Source organism: Cynocephalus volans, chromosome 10 (assembly GCF_027409185.1).
Source record: "Cynocephalus volans isolate mCynVol1 chromosome 10, mCynVol1.pri, whole genome shotgun sequence".
In the NCBI taxonomy this organism is placed as follows: domain Eukaryota; kingdom Metazoa; phylum Chordata; class Mammalia; order Dermoptera; family Cynocephalidae; genus Cynocephalus; species Cynocephalus volans.
Window position 1 is genome coordinate 45,075,712 of NC_084469.1, and position 13,302 is coordinate 45,089,013.

Sequence of the window (13,302 nt, forward strand, 5' to 3'; positions counted from 1 at the left end):
TCTACAAACTTCTGGTTGGTTTGGCTGGAAGCTGCACCGAGGAAGGTGACATATCTGGCTGTTTCAGCTCCTGGTTGTCCCAGTCTTGTGTGACTTTGCTGTCATTTGAAATTGTTGCCTATTTAACTCTGAAGGTTCACTTGACAACCTAGCTAATTAGCGTTTGAAAATGCTGGTGTTTTCCTATTTGGGGATTTCAGGGCATGATCATGCCCCAAGTTATGATGGGGATCGTGGCAAATGTCATCAACGTGGGCATGAACGCCCTCCTGCTGTACGCACTGACCTCGGAGTGGTGTGAGTGGCGACCCATTCATTCGGCGAGTGCGAGTGTCCACTGTGTGCCCGCTGTGTCCTGGGGCCGGAGCGAAGTGGTCTAGTGGGGGGACCGCGGACAGGTGAACAGACAGCTAGGGTGCAGGTTCAGGTGCCCCATGGGACAGTCAGAGCGTGGAGGGGAGCTCTGTCGTGGGTGAGGGCTGAGACAGCAGCCCCAGCAACGGCGGAGTGGGGCGGACGCCCGCAGGGAGAGACTGAGCCGGATTCCTCCTTTATGAAGCTTGAGGAGCCGAGGGCCCCACGAGGAGAGCACTGTCAGCATGGGCTGTCCTCAGCAGGTGGACGCTGGTGCCTGGGCCTGGAGCCAGAGAGTGGCCGTGCCAGCGTGTGCACACTGAACCCAGCGGTTTTCAGGAGCTTTAGGCCGGTGTGTCTATCAAGGAAGATCAGTTTAGTGGATCATAACCAACACTTTTAAAAAATGAAATATCATATGAATGAAATAGAAAAAAGTGAGATAGAATAGAAAGTATAAGATGCATTAACTTAGGGGGTGTTTCCCATGAGACTTTGTTTCAGGTATATGCAGTGCGTGTGTGCGTGCGTGCATGTGTGCGTGCATGCACACTCATGCACATACTAACAATGTGGGTGCTGGCCGCTTAGCCCAATTGGTGACAACGGGGTGCCGATCACACCAAGGTCCAGGCTTCCCTCCTGTACTGGCCAGCAAAATGGTCATCACAGTAATGTGGGTACTGGATGGTGACAGATTTGTTTGTTACTGTTCAAAGCCATTGATTAAAGGATGGTGGAAGATTGGAACATAAGAACACACCAGCAAAAACCCATTTATAACGTCTTCCTCATGCCAGAAAGCTGAAAGAAGTCTCAGCGGTGGGGAGCCGAGTCCAGCAGGCACCCGGGAGGCCCAGTGCATCCACGCAACCCCCCGGGCACGCACCCAGGTTTCCCTGTGAGGTGCACCTAAGAGACCAGCTCTTAGAAGCTTCTCTTGGGGGTGGGGAGTAAAAGAAGAAATATAGGAATGGATTAATAAATAAATGGGTTAATAATTGATAAAATATGAGGATAGGACAGAGGAGTGAAATGGAAAAATAGACAAGAGAAAAGAGAGCTCCTGGCTCTCTGTGCCAGAATGGGGCATCATTTTATTTGTTGTGATAAAATGTCACCTACTGAAGGTGCTCTAAGGTCATTTTTTTTTTTTTTTTTTTGTGTAGCTGGCTAGTACGGGGAACCAGACCTTGAGCTTGGTGTTATAAGGCCATGCTCTGACCAATTCAGCTAACCAGCCAACCCTTCTAAGGTCATTTTTCTAATAGAAAACAAATTTATTATAGTCCTGGGTGACAAAACTACTGTGATCTAGACTGCTATTTTAAACATAGTCGTTGTCTGACGTATCTCTTTTAACCAACTGTGCTTAAAATTTTATTTGATGGGTTAGGGCTATTAGGACAAGGAATGGTGATAAATCTTTATGTGCTTTTGTTTTCCCGTGGGGGAATAGTAACATTTAGTTCTTCCACAAAATTCAGTCTTGGTGGAAAGAAAAACAGTCTACTACAAATACATTATGTTCCGCATATGGAAAGAAGGCAGGCCAGGCTTTCCAGGCCCCACTAACACCTGTGATTCTTACCACAGAGCAAAAGCTTGTCAAGGGTGCTCTGTTCATTTTTATTTGGAAGGAATATGCTCGTGGCTAATCATTACTTTTCCTCGTTCAGAGGATCTGCCTGGGCCAACCCCACTTTGCAGTTTTTTCTGTCTGCTCTTCTTTTCCTTTACGTATGGTGGAAAAGAATCCATGGTGACACCTGGGCAGGTATGGGGACACTGAATTCTTATGTGGTTTGTTATTCAGAAAGATGTGATTCTGATTTCTGGACTTCTTCCCAGAGTTTTGTTTTGTTTTTATCTTTTATCTTTTGGAAAATCTAAAAATTATAGAAAATGTTTAAGTTACTAAAAATAAAAAAATTACAGGGTCATTAGGAGTTTTTTTTTTTTTTTTTTTTTTTAATGTCCATGAGGGCAGCTTTTGTTTATAGAAGAGTATTTGTAGCACCGGTTTTTAAGAATTAATATTATAAATGCGAAGTCCTAGTAGTTCTTTACAAATCATCCTGTTATGTTAAAGAGAAATTTGATTAATGTCTTATCAACTCGAGTGAACGGATTGAACTCTCGTAAACAATCAGTAACACTTACCACTTAGCTAAATTCTCTTAAATATTTAAATATGCATTAGTAAATTTAATAAATTAGGGGCTTTTTTCCTATTTTTTTCCAGGTATAATTGACAAATAAAACTTGTATATGTTTAAGGACAATGTGGTATTTTGATACACGTTGTGAGATGACTCCCAGTATTAAGCTACTTAACATGTCCATCACCTTCCGTAGTTACCCTATTTTGTGTGTGGCGAGAATACTTAAGATCTACCTTCTCAGCAAATTTCAGGTATGTCATACATTATTATTAACTATATTCACCATGCCGTACATTAGGTCTCCAGAACTTCCTCGTCTTGTAACTGAGTGTTTATACCCTTTGACCAATATCTTCTCCCCACTTCCCTCACCCTGGGCCCCAGTAACCACCCTTCCGCTCGACTGTTCTAGATTCCGCGTATGAGTGAGATCATGCAGTATTTGTCTTTCTGTACCTGGCTTACTTCACTTAGCATAATGTCCTCTAGGTTTGTACATGTCACAAATGACAGGATTTCCTTCTTTTTGAAGGCTGAATAATGTTCCATTTTGTGTGTGTGTGTGTGTGTGTGTGTGCGCGCGCGCGTGCATGTGTACACATGTACAACACATTTTCTTTATCCATTCATCCGTCGATTGAAATGTAGGTTGTTTCCATATCTTGGCTACTGTGGATAATGCTGCAGTGAACATGGGGTGCAGATATCTCTTCAAGATAGTGATTTTATTTCCTCTGGATATATAATTCTACTTAAATTTTTTTTAATTTAAATTTACTTATTTATTATTATTATTCTTTTTTGCATATTCAAAGATGTTGCAGAGCAGTGGGAGGGGAGTAGGGAAACAAAGGTGCAGGGGAGGCTGGCTGAAAGCCAGCTCCTTTGCTGACCTGGTAGCAGAGGGTGGGATGCCCTTGGCTCCCCCCGCCCCAGCTCAGGAACCTGGGAACTTCCAGCAATGGTGCAGTTGTCACTGGGCTGGATGCAGATATCGGGGGGGCATGACAGGCCATTGGCCCTACTGCCACCCCAACCTGGGGGCCAGGGGGCTTCTGGCAGTGGTGCAGTCATCACCAGTCTGGATGCAGACGTCAGGGAATTGAGGCTGAGGCCCTCAGCACCCTCCATCCTGACCCAGGGGCATGGGGGGCTTCCAACAACAGTGTGGTAGTCGCTGGGCTGGATGCAGACATCAGGGGGACGTGGCTGAGGACCTTGGGCTCCCCTCACCTGGCTCAGGAGCCTGGGGGGCTTCCAGCTCTTCTAGGTTTTATAGGTCTTCTTTGGTAGTGTTAGACCTTTACTGGTTAATATCAGAACTTTGGCTTTGGTCTGTGGGTATTTTGTTTTTCCTTTCAGTTCTGTGTTGGATTATTTGTTGTTCCCACCACTTAAACTCTGTGCTGGAACTAATTTGTTGTCCTTTGGTCACTTCTAACATGGGGGAATTTCCTCTGGAGACCAGGACTTGAGCCCTGTGGTTGAGCTAAATTGCTGCTTTGCTGCTGATTCCTTGGGGAAGGCTTTTTGTGCAGCTCAGGTTTTAATTATTGACCTTGTAAGCACTTCCGGGTCTTGTGAGGTCTGGTACACCTGGGTTGTATAGAAACTCTGGCCCAGGCCTGAGTCTTTTCAGCAACTGCACTCCATGCAATTCTATATTCCTGACCAGTCTCTACTAGTGGTCCTGTGCTGATTGGGGGACGGATCAGCTGTCCATGCTGTGCCCCAGTGTTCCCACAGTGGGCCAGTCTCCCCCACTGCCCACACTCCAAACACTTCCCATGGGATGGGATGGGTACTGGTCCCTTGTGGTGACTCACTGGCCTCTGAGGCACTGCTTATTCAGTTGTTATGGCCCCTCAGTCCTATGTTAGTGGTCTTCCTGGCCTAGGGACCACCAAGGCCCTCCTCGCCCCTGCAGCCTCCAAGAAACTTCACACAAAGGGCACAGCTGCAGCTTTTGCCAGCTCTTGCTCTGTGTGCTCACCAGGGCCAGCCTTGAAGTGGTCGGGGCCCTAAACAGTCATAGCAGTCCCCTATTTCCCTCATCATGGCTTCTCCCACCTTCATGAACTCTGTAGGTCTCTCCTCCTCTTCCCCTGAGCTCTAGTGGCCCCAGCCTGGCTGTCATTGCTTTTTTAACAGTTGTAAATCGGTTGATTGTGGGAGAGAATGATGCAGGGGACCATCTATTCTGCCATCTCGATTGACTACTTTTAAATTTTTGAGGAACCTCCAAACTGTTTTTATGCTGGCTCTACCACTTCACATTCCCACTAACAATGTACAAGCGTTCCTTTTTCTCCACATCCTTGTCAACACTTATCTTTTGTTTTTGATAACAGCCATCCTAACAGGTATGAGGTGATGTTTCACTGTGGCTTTGATTTGCACTTCCCTGGTGACTAGTGATGTTGAGCACCTCTCGTGTGCCTGGTGGCCAATTTGTATGTCTTCTTTTGAGAAATGTCTACTCAGGTCTTTGCCCATTTTTTAATCAAGTTGTTTGTTTTTTTGCTTATTTGAGTTGTACGAATTCCTTACCTATTAACCCCCATAGGATATATGGTTAACAAATATTTTCTTCCATTCCTTAGTTTGCCTTTCTCGTTTTGTTAGTTGTTTTCTCTGCTGTGCAGCAGCTTTTTGATTTTATGTAGTCCCACTTGTTATTTTGTTTTCTGTGCTTTTGGTGTCACAGGCTCTAAGACCAGTGTCATGAAGCTTTTCCCCTATGTTCTCTTCTGGGAGTTTTATGGTTTCAATTCACACTTAAGTCTTTAATCCATTTTGAGTTGATTTTTGTGTGTGGCGTAAAATAAGGATCCAATTTTATTTTACTTATGTTTGCATGTGGATATCCAGTTTTCCTAACACCATTTGCTGAAGAGTCTATCCTTTCCCAATTGTGTATTCTTGGAGCCTAGTTGAAGATTAATTGACCATATATGTGTGGGCTTGTTTCCGGGCTTTCTATTCTATTCCATTGGTCTGTATGTCTGTTTTCATTCTATTACCATACTGTTTTGAATTTGAAATCAGGAAGTGTGATGCCACCAGTCTTACTCTTTGTTTTTAAGATTGCTTTGGCTATTCCGAGTCTTTTGTGATCCCATACTAATTTTAGGATTGTTTTTTCTATTTGTGAAAATTGTCACTGGAATTTTGATAGGCATTGTATTGAATGTAGATCACCTTGGGTAGTATGGGCATTTTAACAAAATTGATTCTTCTTACCCGTAGACATGGGATATCTTTCCATTTTTTTGTGTCTTTTTCAATTTTATTCATCAGTGCTTTATAGTTTTTAGTATAAAGATATTTCACCTCCTAGGTTAATTTTATTCCTAAGTATTTTATTCTTTTTGATTCTGTTGTAAATGAGATTGTTCTCTTAATTTCTTTTCAGATAGTTCATTTACTATATACAAACACAAATGATTTTTGTATGTTGGTTTTGTATCCTGCAATTTTACTGAATTTATTTATTAGTTCTAACAGTTTTTTGGTAGAGTCTTCAGTGTTTTGTGAGTATAAGATCCTGTCTTCTGCAAACAGAAAATTTCACTTCTTCCTTTCTGATTTGGTTGCCTTTTCTTTCCTTTCCTCTTCTCTCCTTTCCTTTCTTCTAATTGTGCTGGCTAGGACTGCCAGTACTATATTGAATAGAAGTGGTGAGAGTGGGCATCCTTGTCTTGTTCCTGATCCTAGACGAAAAGCTTCCATCTTTTCACCATTGGTTGTAATGTTAGCTGTGGGCTTGTTCTGTATGGCCTTTATTGTCTTGAGGTACATTCCTCCTATACCTCATTTGTTGAGAGTTTTTATCATGAGAGGATGTTGAATTTTGTCAAATCTTTTCTGGATTACTGAGATAGTCATATGGTTTTTTGTCCTTCATTTTGATGTGGTGTGTCACATTTGTGGATTTGCATGTGTTGAGCAATCCTCGCATCCAGGGATAAATCCCACTTCATCAGGGAGTGTTATCTTCTTAATGTGCTGTTGAATTTGGTTTGCTAGTATTTTGTTGAGGATTTTTGCATCTACGTTCATTAGGGATATTGGCCTGTAATTTTCTTTCTTTCTTTCTTTTTTTTTTTTTTTTTGTAGTGTGCTTGTCTGGCTTTGGTATCAGGGTAGTGCTGGCCTTGTAAAATAGAGTTTGGAACTGTTCCCTGCACTTCTATTTTTTGGAAGAATTTGAGAAAGATTGGTATTAATTCTTCTTTAAGTGTAGAGTAGAATTTACCAGTGAAGCCATCAGGCCCTGGGCTTTTCTTTGACGAGAGATTTTCGATTATTGACTCAATTTTCTTCTCTTATTCAATTTTCAGTTGTTCCGTTCATATTTTCTGTTTCTTCATGATTCAGTCTTGGTAGGTTGTATGTTTTTAGGAATTTATCCATTTCCATTTCCTCTTAGTTATTCAACTTGTTGGCAAATAATTGGTCATAGTAGTCTCTCATGATGTTTTGCACTTCTGTGGTACCAGTTGTAATGTCTCCTCTTTCCTTTATGATTTTACGAGTCTTCTCTTTTTTTTAGTCTATCTAAAGAATTGCCCATTTTGTTTATCTTTTCAAAAAACCAACTCTTAGTTTCACTGATCATTTCTATTGTTTTTCTAGTGTCTATTTCATTCATTTCTGCTGTGATCTTTGTGGTTTCCCTCCTTGTACCAACTTTGGGATTATATCTTCTCTTTTCTAGTTACTTGAGGTATAAAGTTTAGGTTGTTTATTTGAAACCTTTCTTCACATAGGTATTTATAGCTAAAAACATCCCTTTTAGAACTGCTATTGCAGTATCCTATATGTATTGGTATGTTGTGTCTTTATTTTCATTTGTCTCAAGGTATTTTTTGATTTCCCTTTTGATTTCTTTCTTGGCCCATGGGTTGTTCGGGAGACTGTTACAGTCAGTTCTCTGTATCCATGGGTTGTTCGGGAGGCTGTTACAGTCAGTTCTCTGTATCCACGGGTTCTGCTTCTGTGGATTTCAACCAACCTCCAATTAAAAATATTCAGGAAAAAAAAACTCCGCCAAGTTCCAAAAAAGCAAAACTTGAATTTGCTGCTTGCCAACTACTGTGTTGAATCCATGTGTATGAGTGATGTATAGGCACTGTATGAGGTATGATAAGTAACCTAGAGATGATTTAAAGTATTCGGGAGGATGTGGATAGGTTACATGCAAATACTAAGCTATTTTATATCTGGAACTTGGCATCCTCAGATTTTGGTATCATTGAGGGATTCTGGAACCAATCTCTCATGGATACCAAGGGACAATTGTATTTAATTTTCACAAATTTGTGAACTTTCCAGTTTTACTCCTTTATTGACTTCTAGTTTCTTACTATTGTGGTCAGAAGAGATGCTCGGTATGATTTCAACCTTTTGAAATTTGTAAGACTTGTTTCATGGCCTGACATGTGATCTATCCTGGAGAATGTTCCATGTGCACTTGAGAAGAATGTGTACTCTGCTGCTGTTGGATGGGAATGTTCTGTATTTATCTGCTAGGTCTATTTAGTCTGAAATGTAGTGCAAGTCCAATGCTTCCTTATTGATTTTCTGTCTGGGTATTCTGTTCATTGTTGAAAGTAGGGTACTGAGGTCTACTTTTATTGTGTTGCTGTCTATTTTTCTCTACAGATCTGTTAATATTTGCTCTATATATTTAGGTGATCTAGTGTTGGGTCATATATATTTATAATTATTGTATTCTCTTAGTGAATAAACCCCTTTATCTTTTTATAATGACTTTCCTTGTCTTTTTTTACAGTTTTTTACTTAAAGTCTATTTTGTCTGTATGAGTACCCCATTCTCTTTTGGTTTATATTTGTGTGGAATATCTTTTTCATCCTTTCACTTTCAGTCTATGTCTGTCCTTAAAGGTAAGGTGTTTTCTTTGTAGGCAACATGTAGTCTATGTCCCAACTCTACGGTCATCTTTTGCCATTTTTTTCATTGTTCTCTGGCTGTTTTGTAGATCTTTTGTTCCTTTCTTCCCCCCTTGCTGTCTTCTTTTGTGATCTGATGATCGTCTCTCATGGTATGCTTTGATTCCTTTCTCTCTGCCTTTGTTTCTCTGTTATAGGTTTTCATTTTGTTGTTACTATGAGGCTTACATAAAACCTCTTATAGTTATAACAGCCTAATTTCAATTGCATACAAAAACTCTACACTTTAACTTCCCCATTTTGTTATTTTTATGTCACTGTTTATATTTTTTTAATTGTTATATTTGTTAACACATTATTGTAGCTATAGTTTTACTATTTTTGTCTTTTAACCTTTATACTAGAGTCTTAAGTGATTTATACACCACTATTAGATGATTAGAGTATTCTGAGTTTATATACTTACATTTACCAATGAATTTTATGCTTTCATATGTTATCATGTTACTTATTAGCATCATTTTGTCTCAGTTTAAAGAACTCCCTTTAGCATTTCTTGTAAGATAGGTTTAGTGGTGATTAACTCCCTCAGATTTGGTTTGTCTGGGAAAGTTTTTATCTATCCCTCATTTCTGAAGGACAGCTTTTCTGAGTAAAGTATTCTTGCTTGGCAGTTTTTTCTTTCTGCACTTTGGATATATAATCCCACTCTCCTGTGGCCTGCAAAGTTTCTGCTGAGAAATCCGCTAATAGCTTTGTTGGGATTCCATTGTGTGTGATAAGCCTATTTTCTCTTGCTGCTTTCAAAATTCTCTTTTTCTTTGATTTTTGATAGTTTGATTTTAATGTGTCTTGGTGAAGTCTTCTTTGGGTTTAACCTGATTGAAGACTGCTGAGCTTCATGTACCTGTTTGTCCATATTATTCCCCAGATTTGGGAAGTTTTCAGCCATTATTTCTTTATATAAGCTTTCTGCTCCCTTCTCTCTGTCTTTTCCTTCTTTAATTCCCATAATGTGAATTAAAGTTAGCTCTTATGATGGTGTCCCATACATCCATAGGCTTTCTTCTTTCCTTTTCATTCTTTTTTCCTTTTTCTCTTTTCTCTTCTGATGGAATATTTTCAAATGACCTGTCTGAATTCACAGATTCTTGCATTTGCTGTTTATGTTCTCCATTAAATTTTTAATTTCATTCATTGTGTGCTTAGGCTTCAGAATTTCTGTTTGGTTCTTCTTTATGATTTCTGCCTCTTTATTGAGCTTCTAATTTTGTTCAGACATTGTTTTTCTGATTTCACTGAGTTGTCTATCTGTGTTTTATTTTAGGTGGTTCACCTTTTTAAAAAACAATTATTTTGAATTCCTTGTCAGGCAATTTGTAGACCTCCATTTGTTGGGGTTAGTTACTAGAATATTATTGTTTTCCTTTGGTAGTCCATGTTTCCTAGATATTTTTGTTTGTGTTCCTAGAAATATGGGGTTCCTGTCTTTGCATTTGAAGAAGCAGCCACCTTCTCCAGTCTTTGCTTACTGGCTTTGAGAGAGAAATGCCTTGACCGACCAGCCTGGCTAGGGATTCTGAGGTTCTCTCAGATCTTTTCGATGGAGGTGCCAACTTCACACTTGTTGTTCCCTCTTGGGAGAATTCATAAAATTATATGTCTTCTCTTGATCCTGCAATGCAGGCCTGGTGCTGAAAGTCTCCTGTTTGTTTTCCCTAGGGTGATGCCCTGAAATGCTCAGGTTTTTGTGCCTTCTTCAAATCCCATAGAGCAAAGCTACTGTGTACCTGTGACACTTGCACTTGCAGTCCACGGGGACTTAGATAGCCAGCCTGGGGGTGCTGAGTGAGGTTTGTGGAGTGTTTTGGGTGCTCATGGGCCCATTGGGGGGCACAGGGAGGATGTCCCAAACAGCTCATGTGTGGGCTTCCTGATGGAATCTGTGGAGTGGTTAGTGGGTTCTGCAGTCTCTCTTCCCAGCTCTCAGCTTCTCCCAACCTCTCTGCAATGCCTTGCACGTCAGTATTCTAAGTGGAATGAGAAAGAAATTAGTGTCTTGGATAGTGTCACATACAGCTATGGGAGCCAGGTGCTCACTCACTCTACTGTCATTTTCCCCCATGGGAGAAATCACAGGCCAAGGGTATCTTTCTTGGTACTGAGTTGTACCGCCTTCAGGGTGGTATGACAGAGATATAGTGAAACTGTTCTTCATACCCTCTTCAATGCATCTTTTCTTGGATTTTTTGCTTCAGTGTGCTGGAACTTCTCTGCTGGACTCCCAGACTCCCACAAAAGTACTCTCTTCCATAGGTAGTTGTCAAAAGCAGTGCTTTGAGGATGATGGTAGAAAGCTCCTATTCTGCCATCTTACTGAAATTATTCTTTTTTTTTTAGCTGCAGTAAAATATGTATTCAACAGAAAATTTGCCATTTTAACTATTTTTAAGTGTACAGTTCAGTGGCATTAAGTACATTCACAATGTTAGGCAACCATCATCACAATCTATTTCCAAAACATTTTCATCAACCCAAACAGAAACTCTGTATCCATTAAACAATAACTCTACATTTTTCCCTCTCTCCCTCTGCCCTCCTCTGCCAAAATCTCTAATTTACTTTTTGTCTCTTTCCATTGATTTTATGCCCTGAAATTGTGCTTAATTTATTTTTCAGCTGTAGTAGCTTTCCTGTGGATTTGTTGGGAATTTCTATATAGGTAGGATTTGCAAATTGAGATGATTTAATTCTTCCTTTCCAATTTTGATGCCTTTGCTTTCTTTTCTTGTTTTGTTATTCTGGCTGGACTTCCAGCATATTGTTTAATACAAGTAGCAAAAGTGGACATGCTTGTCTCATTTCTGATCTCAGGGATAAAACTTTTAGTCTTTCATCAAGTATGATGTTACCTGTTGGTTTTTCACAGAAGCTCTTTATCCAGTTGAAAATGTTTCCTCTGTGGCTAGTTTGTTGAATGTTTTATTCTTAAAAGGGTGTTAGATTTTGTTAAATGCATTTTTTCTGTATTAATTGAGGTGATTGTTTTCACCTTCTTTCTATCAATGTGGTTTATTACATGGATTGGTTTTCTTATGTTGAACATTTTTGCTTTCCTGGAATAATTCCCACTTGACATGGTGTATAAGCCTTTTAATATGCTGCTGGATACAGTTTGCCAGCATTTTTTTGAGGATTTTTCATCTGTATTTATAAGGGATTTTAGTTTGTAGTATTATTTTCTTGATATGTCTTTATCTTTTTTTGTCCACCTGGGTCATTTCAAGATCAGAAATTCCTTCTTCTGCTTGTTTTAGCCTGCTGCTTAAGCTATTGGTTGTGTTTTTTATTTTGTTGAGTGAATCTTTCATTCCACAGGTTCTGCTACATTCTTTTTTTAAGGTAATTAATCTCTTTGTAAATTTCCTCCTTCATATCCTGGATTTTTCCTCCTCATTTTATTATGTTGTTTGAGTCTTCTCGTATCTCAGTGAGTTTCCTGAGATTGTTGCTCAGAATTCCTTTTCAGTCCTTTCAAGGGTTTCCTGCTCTATAGGGTCTGGTATTTGAGAATTACTGTATTCCTTTGGTGGTGTCATATTTTCTTGGAGTTTCACATCTTTATTATCTGTACATTGATGTCTGTTCATCTGGTAGAGCAGTTGCTTCTTTTGTTACTTTGGAGTGGGCTTTGAGGAGACGTCCTTTTCTTTCTCTGGTCTTTGTTAGTGACTCTCCTAGTGTCAATGCAGTTGAGTGTTTGGTGGGCCACCTGCATGGCGGCTGTAGCTACTGCTGTGGCATCAAGTCACTTTTGCAGCAGCTGTGTCTATGGCAGTGGCTGTGGTGGGCCAACACGCAAAAGTGATATTTTTTGTATGCTCCCTGCCTGCTTCTGAGTGGGGGATGCTGCCCTTGGCTTCTGCCTAGGACCCTGGGTGTGCTCTGCCTCTTGCCTGCTTCCAGGTGGAGGGGGCTGCCCTTGGCTCCTGCTTAGAACTTCGGATGTGTTCTCTTGCCTGTTTATGGGCAGAGGGGGATGCTCTTGGCTCCTGCCTAGGACTTCAGGTGTGTTCTCTTGCCTGCTTCCAGGTGGAGGGAGCTGCCCTTGGCTCCTGCTTAGGACTTTGGGTGTGTTCTCTTGCCTGCTTATCGGCAGAGGGGGCTGCCCTTGGCTCCTGCCTAGGACCCCGGGTGTGCTCTGCTTCTTGCCTGCTTCTGCGAGGACGGGGCTGCCTAATTATCTTTAAGCTCTGTTTTGTCTAATTTCTGATTCATTTATTGTTTTTAATTTCAACAGTTATGGTTTTTCATTTCTCAGGTTTTACTTGGTTCTTTTAAAATCTGTGTATCTTTATCTCAAGACCCTCTTGTTTTTGTACATTTAAGAATTTTTATTTTAAAAATTTCTTTGATTGTCCTATTATTTCTACTCCATCAGGTGTGAAATCTTTCATGTGTTGGACTTGAGAAGTTTCTTTCCTGGCACTGGATTTATTACCTGTTTATATCCTGGGTCATGGAAGGTATCACTACACTTGCATTTTGTTGATTCTAAGACTCATGTTTTTTCACACTTGAATATTTCTAAAATTGGAATTCATCTTTCAATTGATGTGTTAAGATACTGTGTCATAATTAGTTATCAGACTCTTTATGGCCCATAATGACATCTTAGATGTGTTGAAATACAGTGCTTGATTTCACTAAGCAGTGTCTGATTGATGCCTGCCACTCAAACTCTAGTTTATTGTTGTTGTTTTAACATTTACTTGTACATATTTGTGGAGTACAGTGTGTTGTTTCAGTACATGTATATACTGCACAATGATCCACTTAGGGTAGGTAGCACAGTTTTGTACCTTCT

General features: G+C 40.3%; 1 protein-coding gene across 1 annotated transcript in view; it reads left to right on the forward strand.

The window, feature by feature from the left end:
* LOC134387363 (multidrug and toxin extrusion protein 2-like) overlaps positions 1 to 13,302 on the forward strand; it is a 59,020-nt gene that overhangs the window by 7,640 nt on the left and 38,078 nt on the right. Inside the window, 3 exon segments of the mRNA XM_063109851.1 lie at positions 201 to 279; positions 282 to 297; positions 2,034 to 2,131. Of these exon segments, the coding sequence (XP_062965921.1) occupies positions 201 to 279; positions 282 to 297; positions 2,034 to 2,131 (193 nt within the window).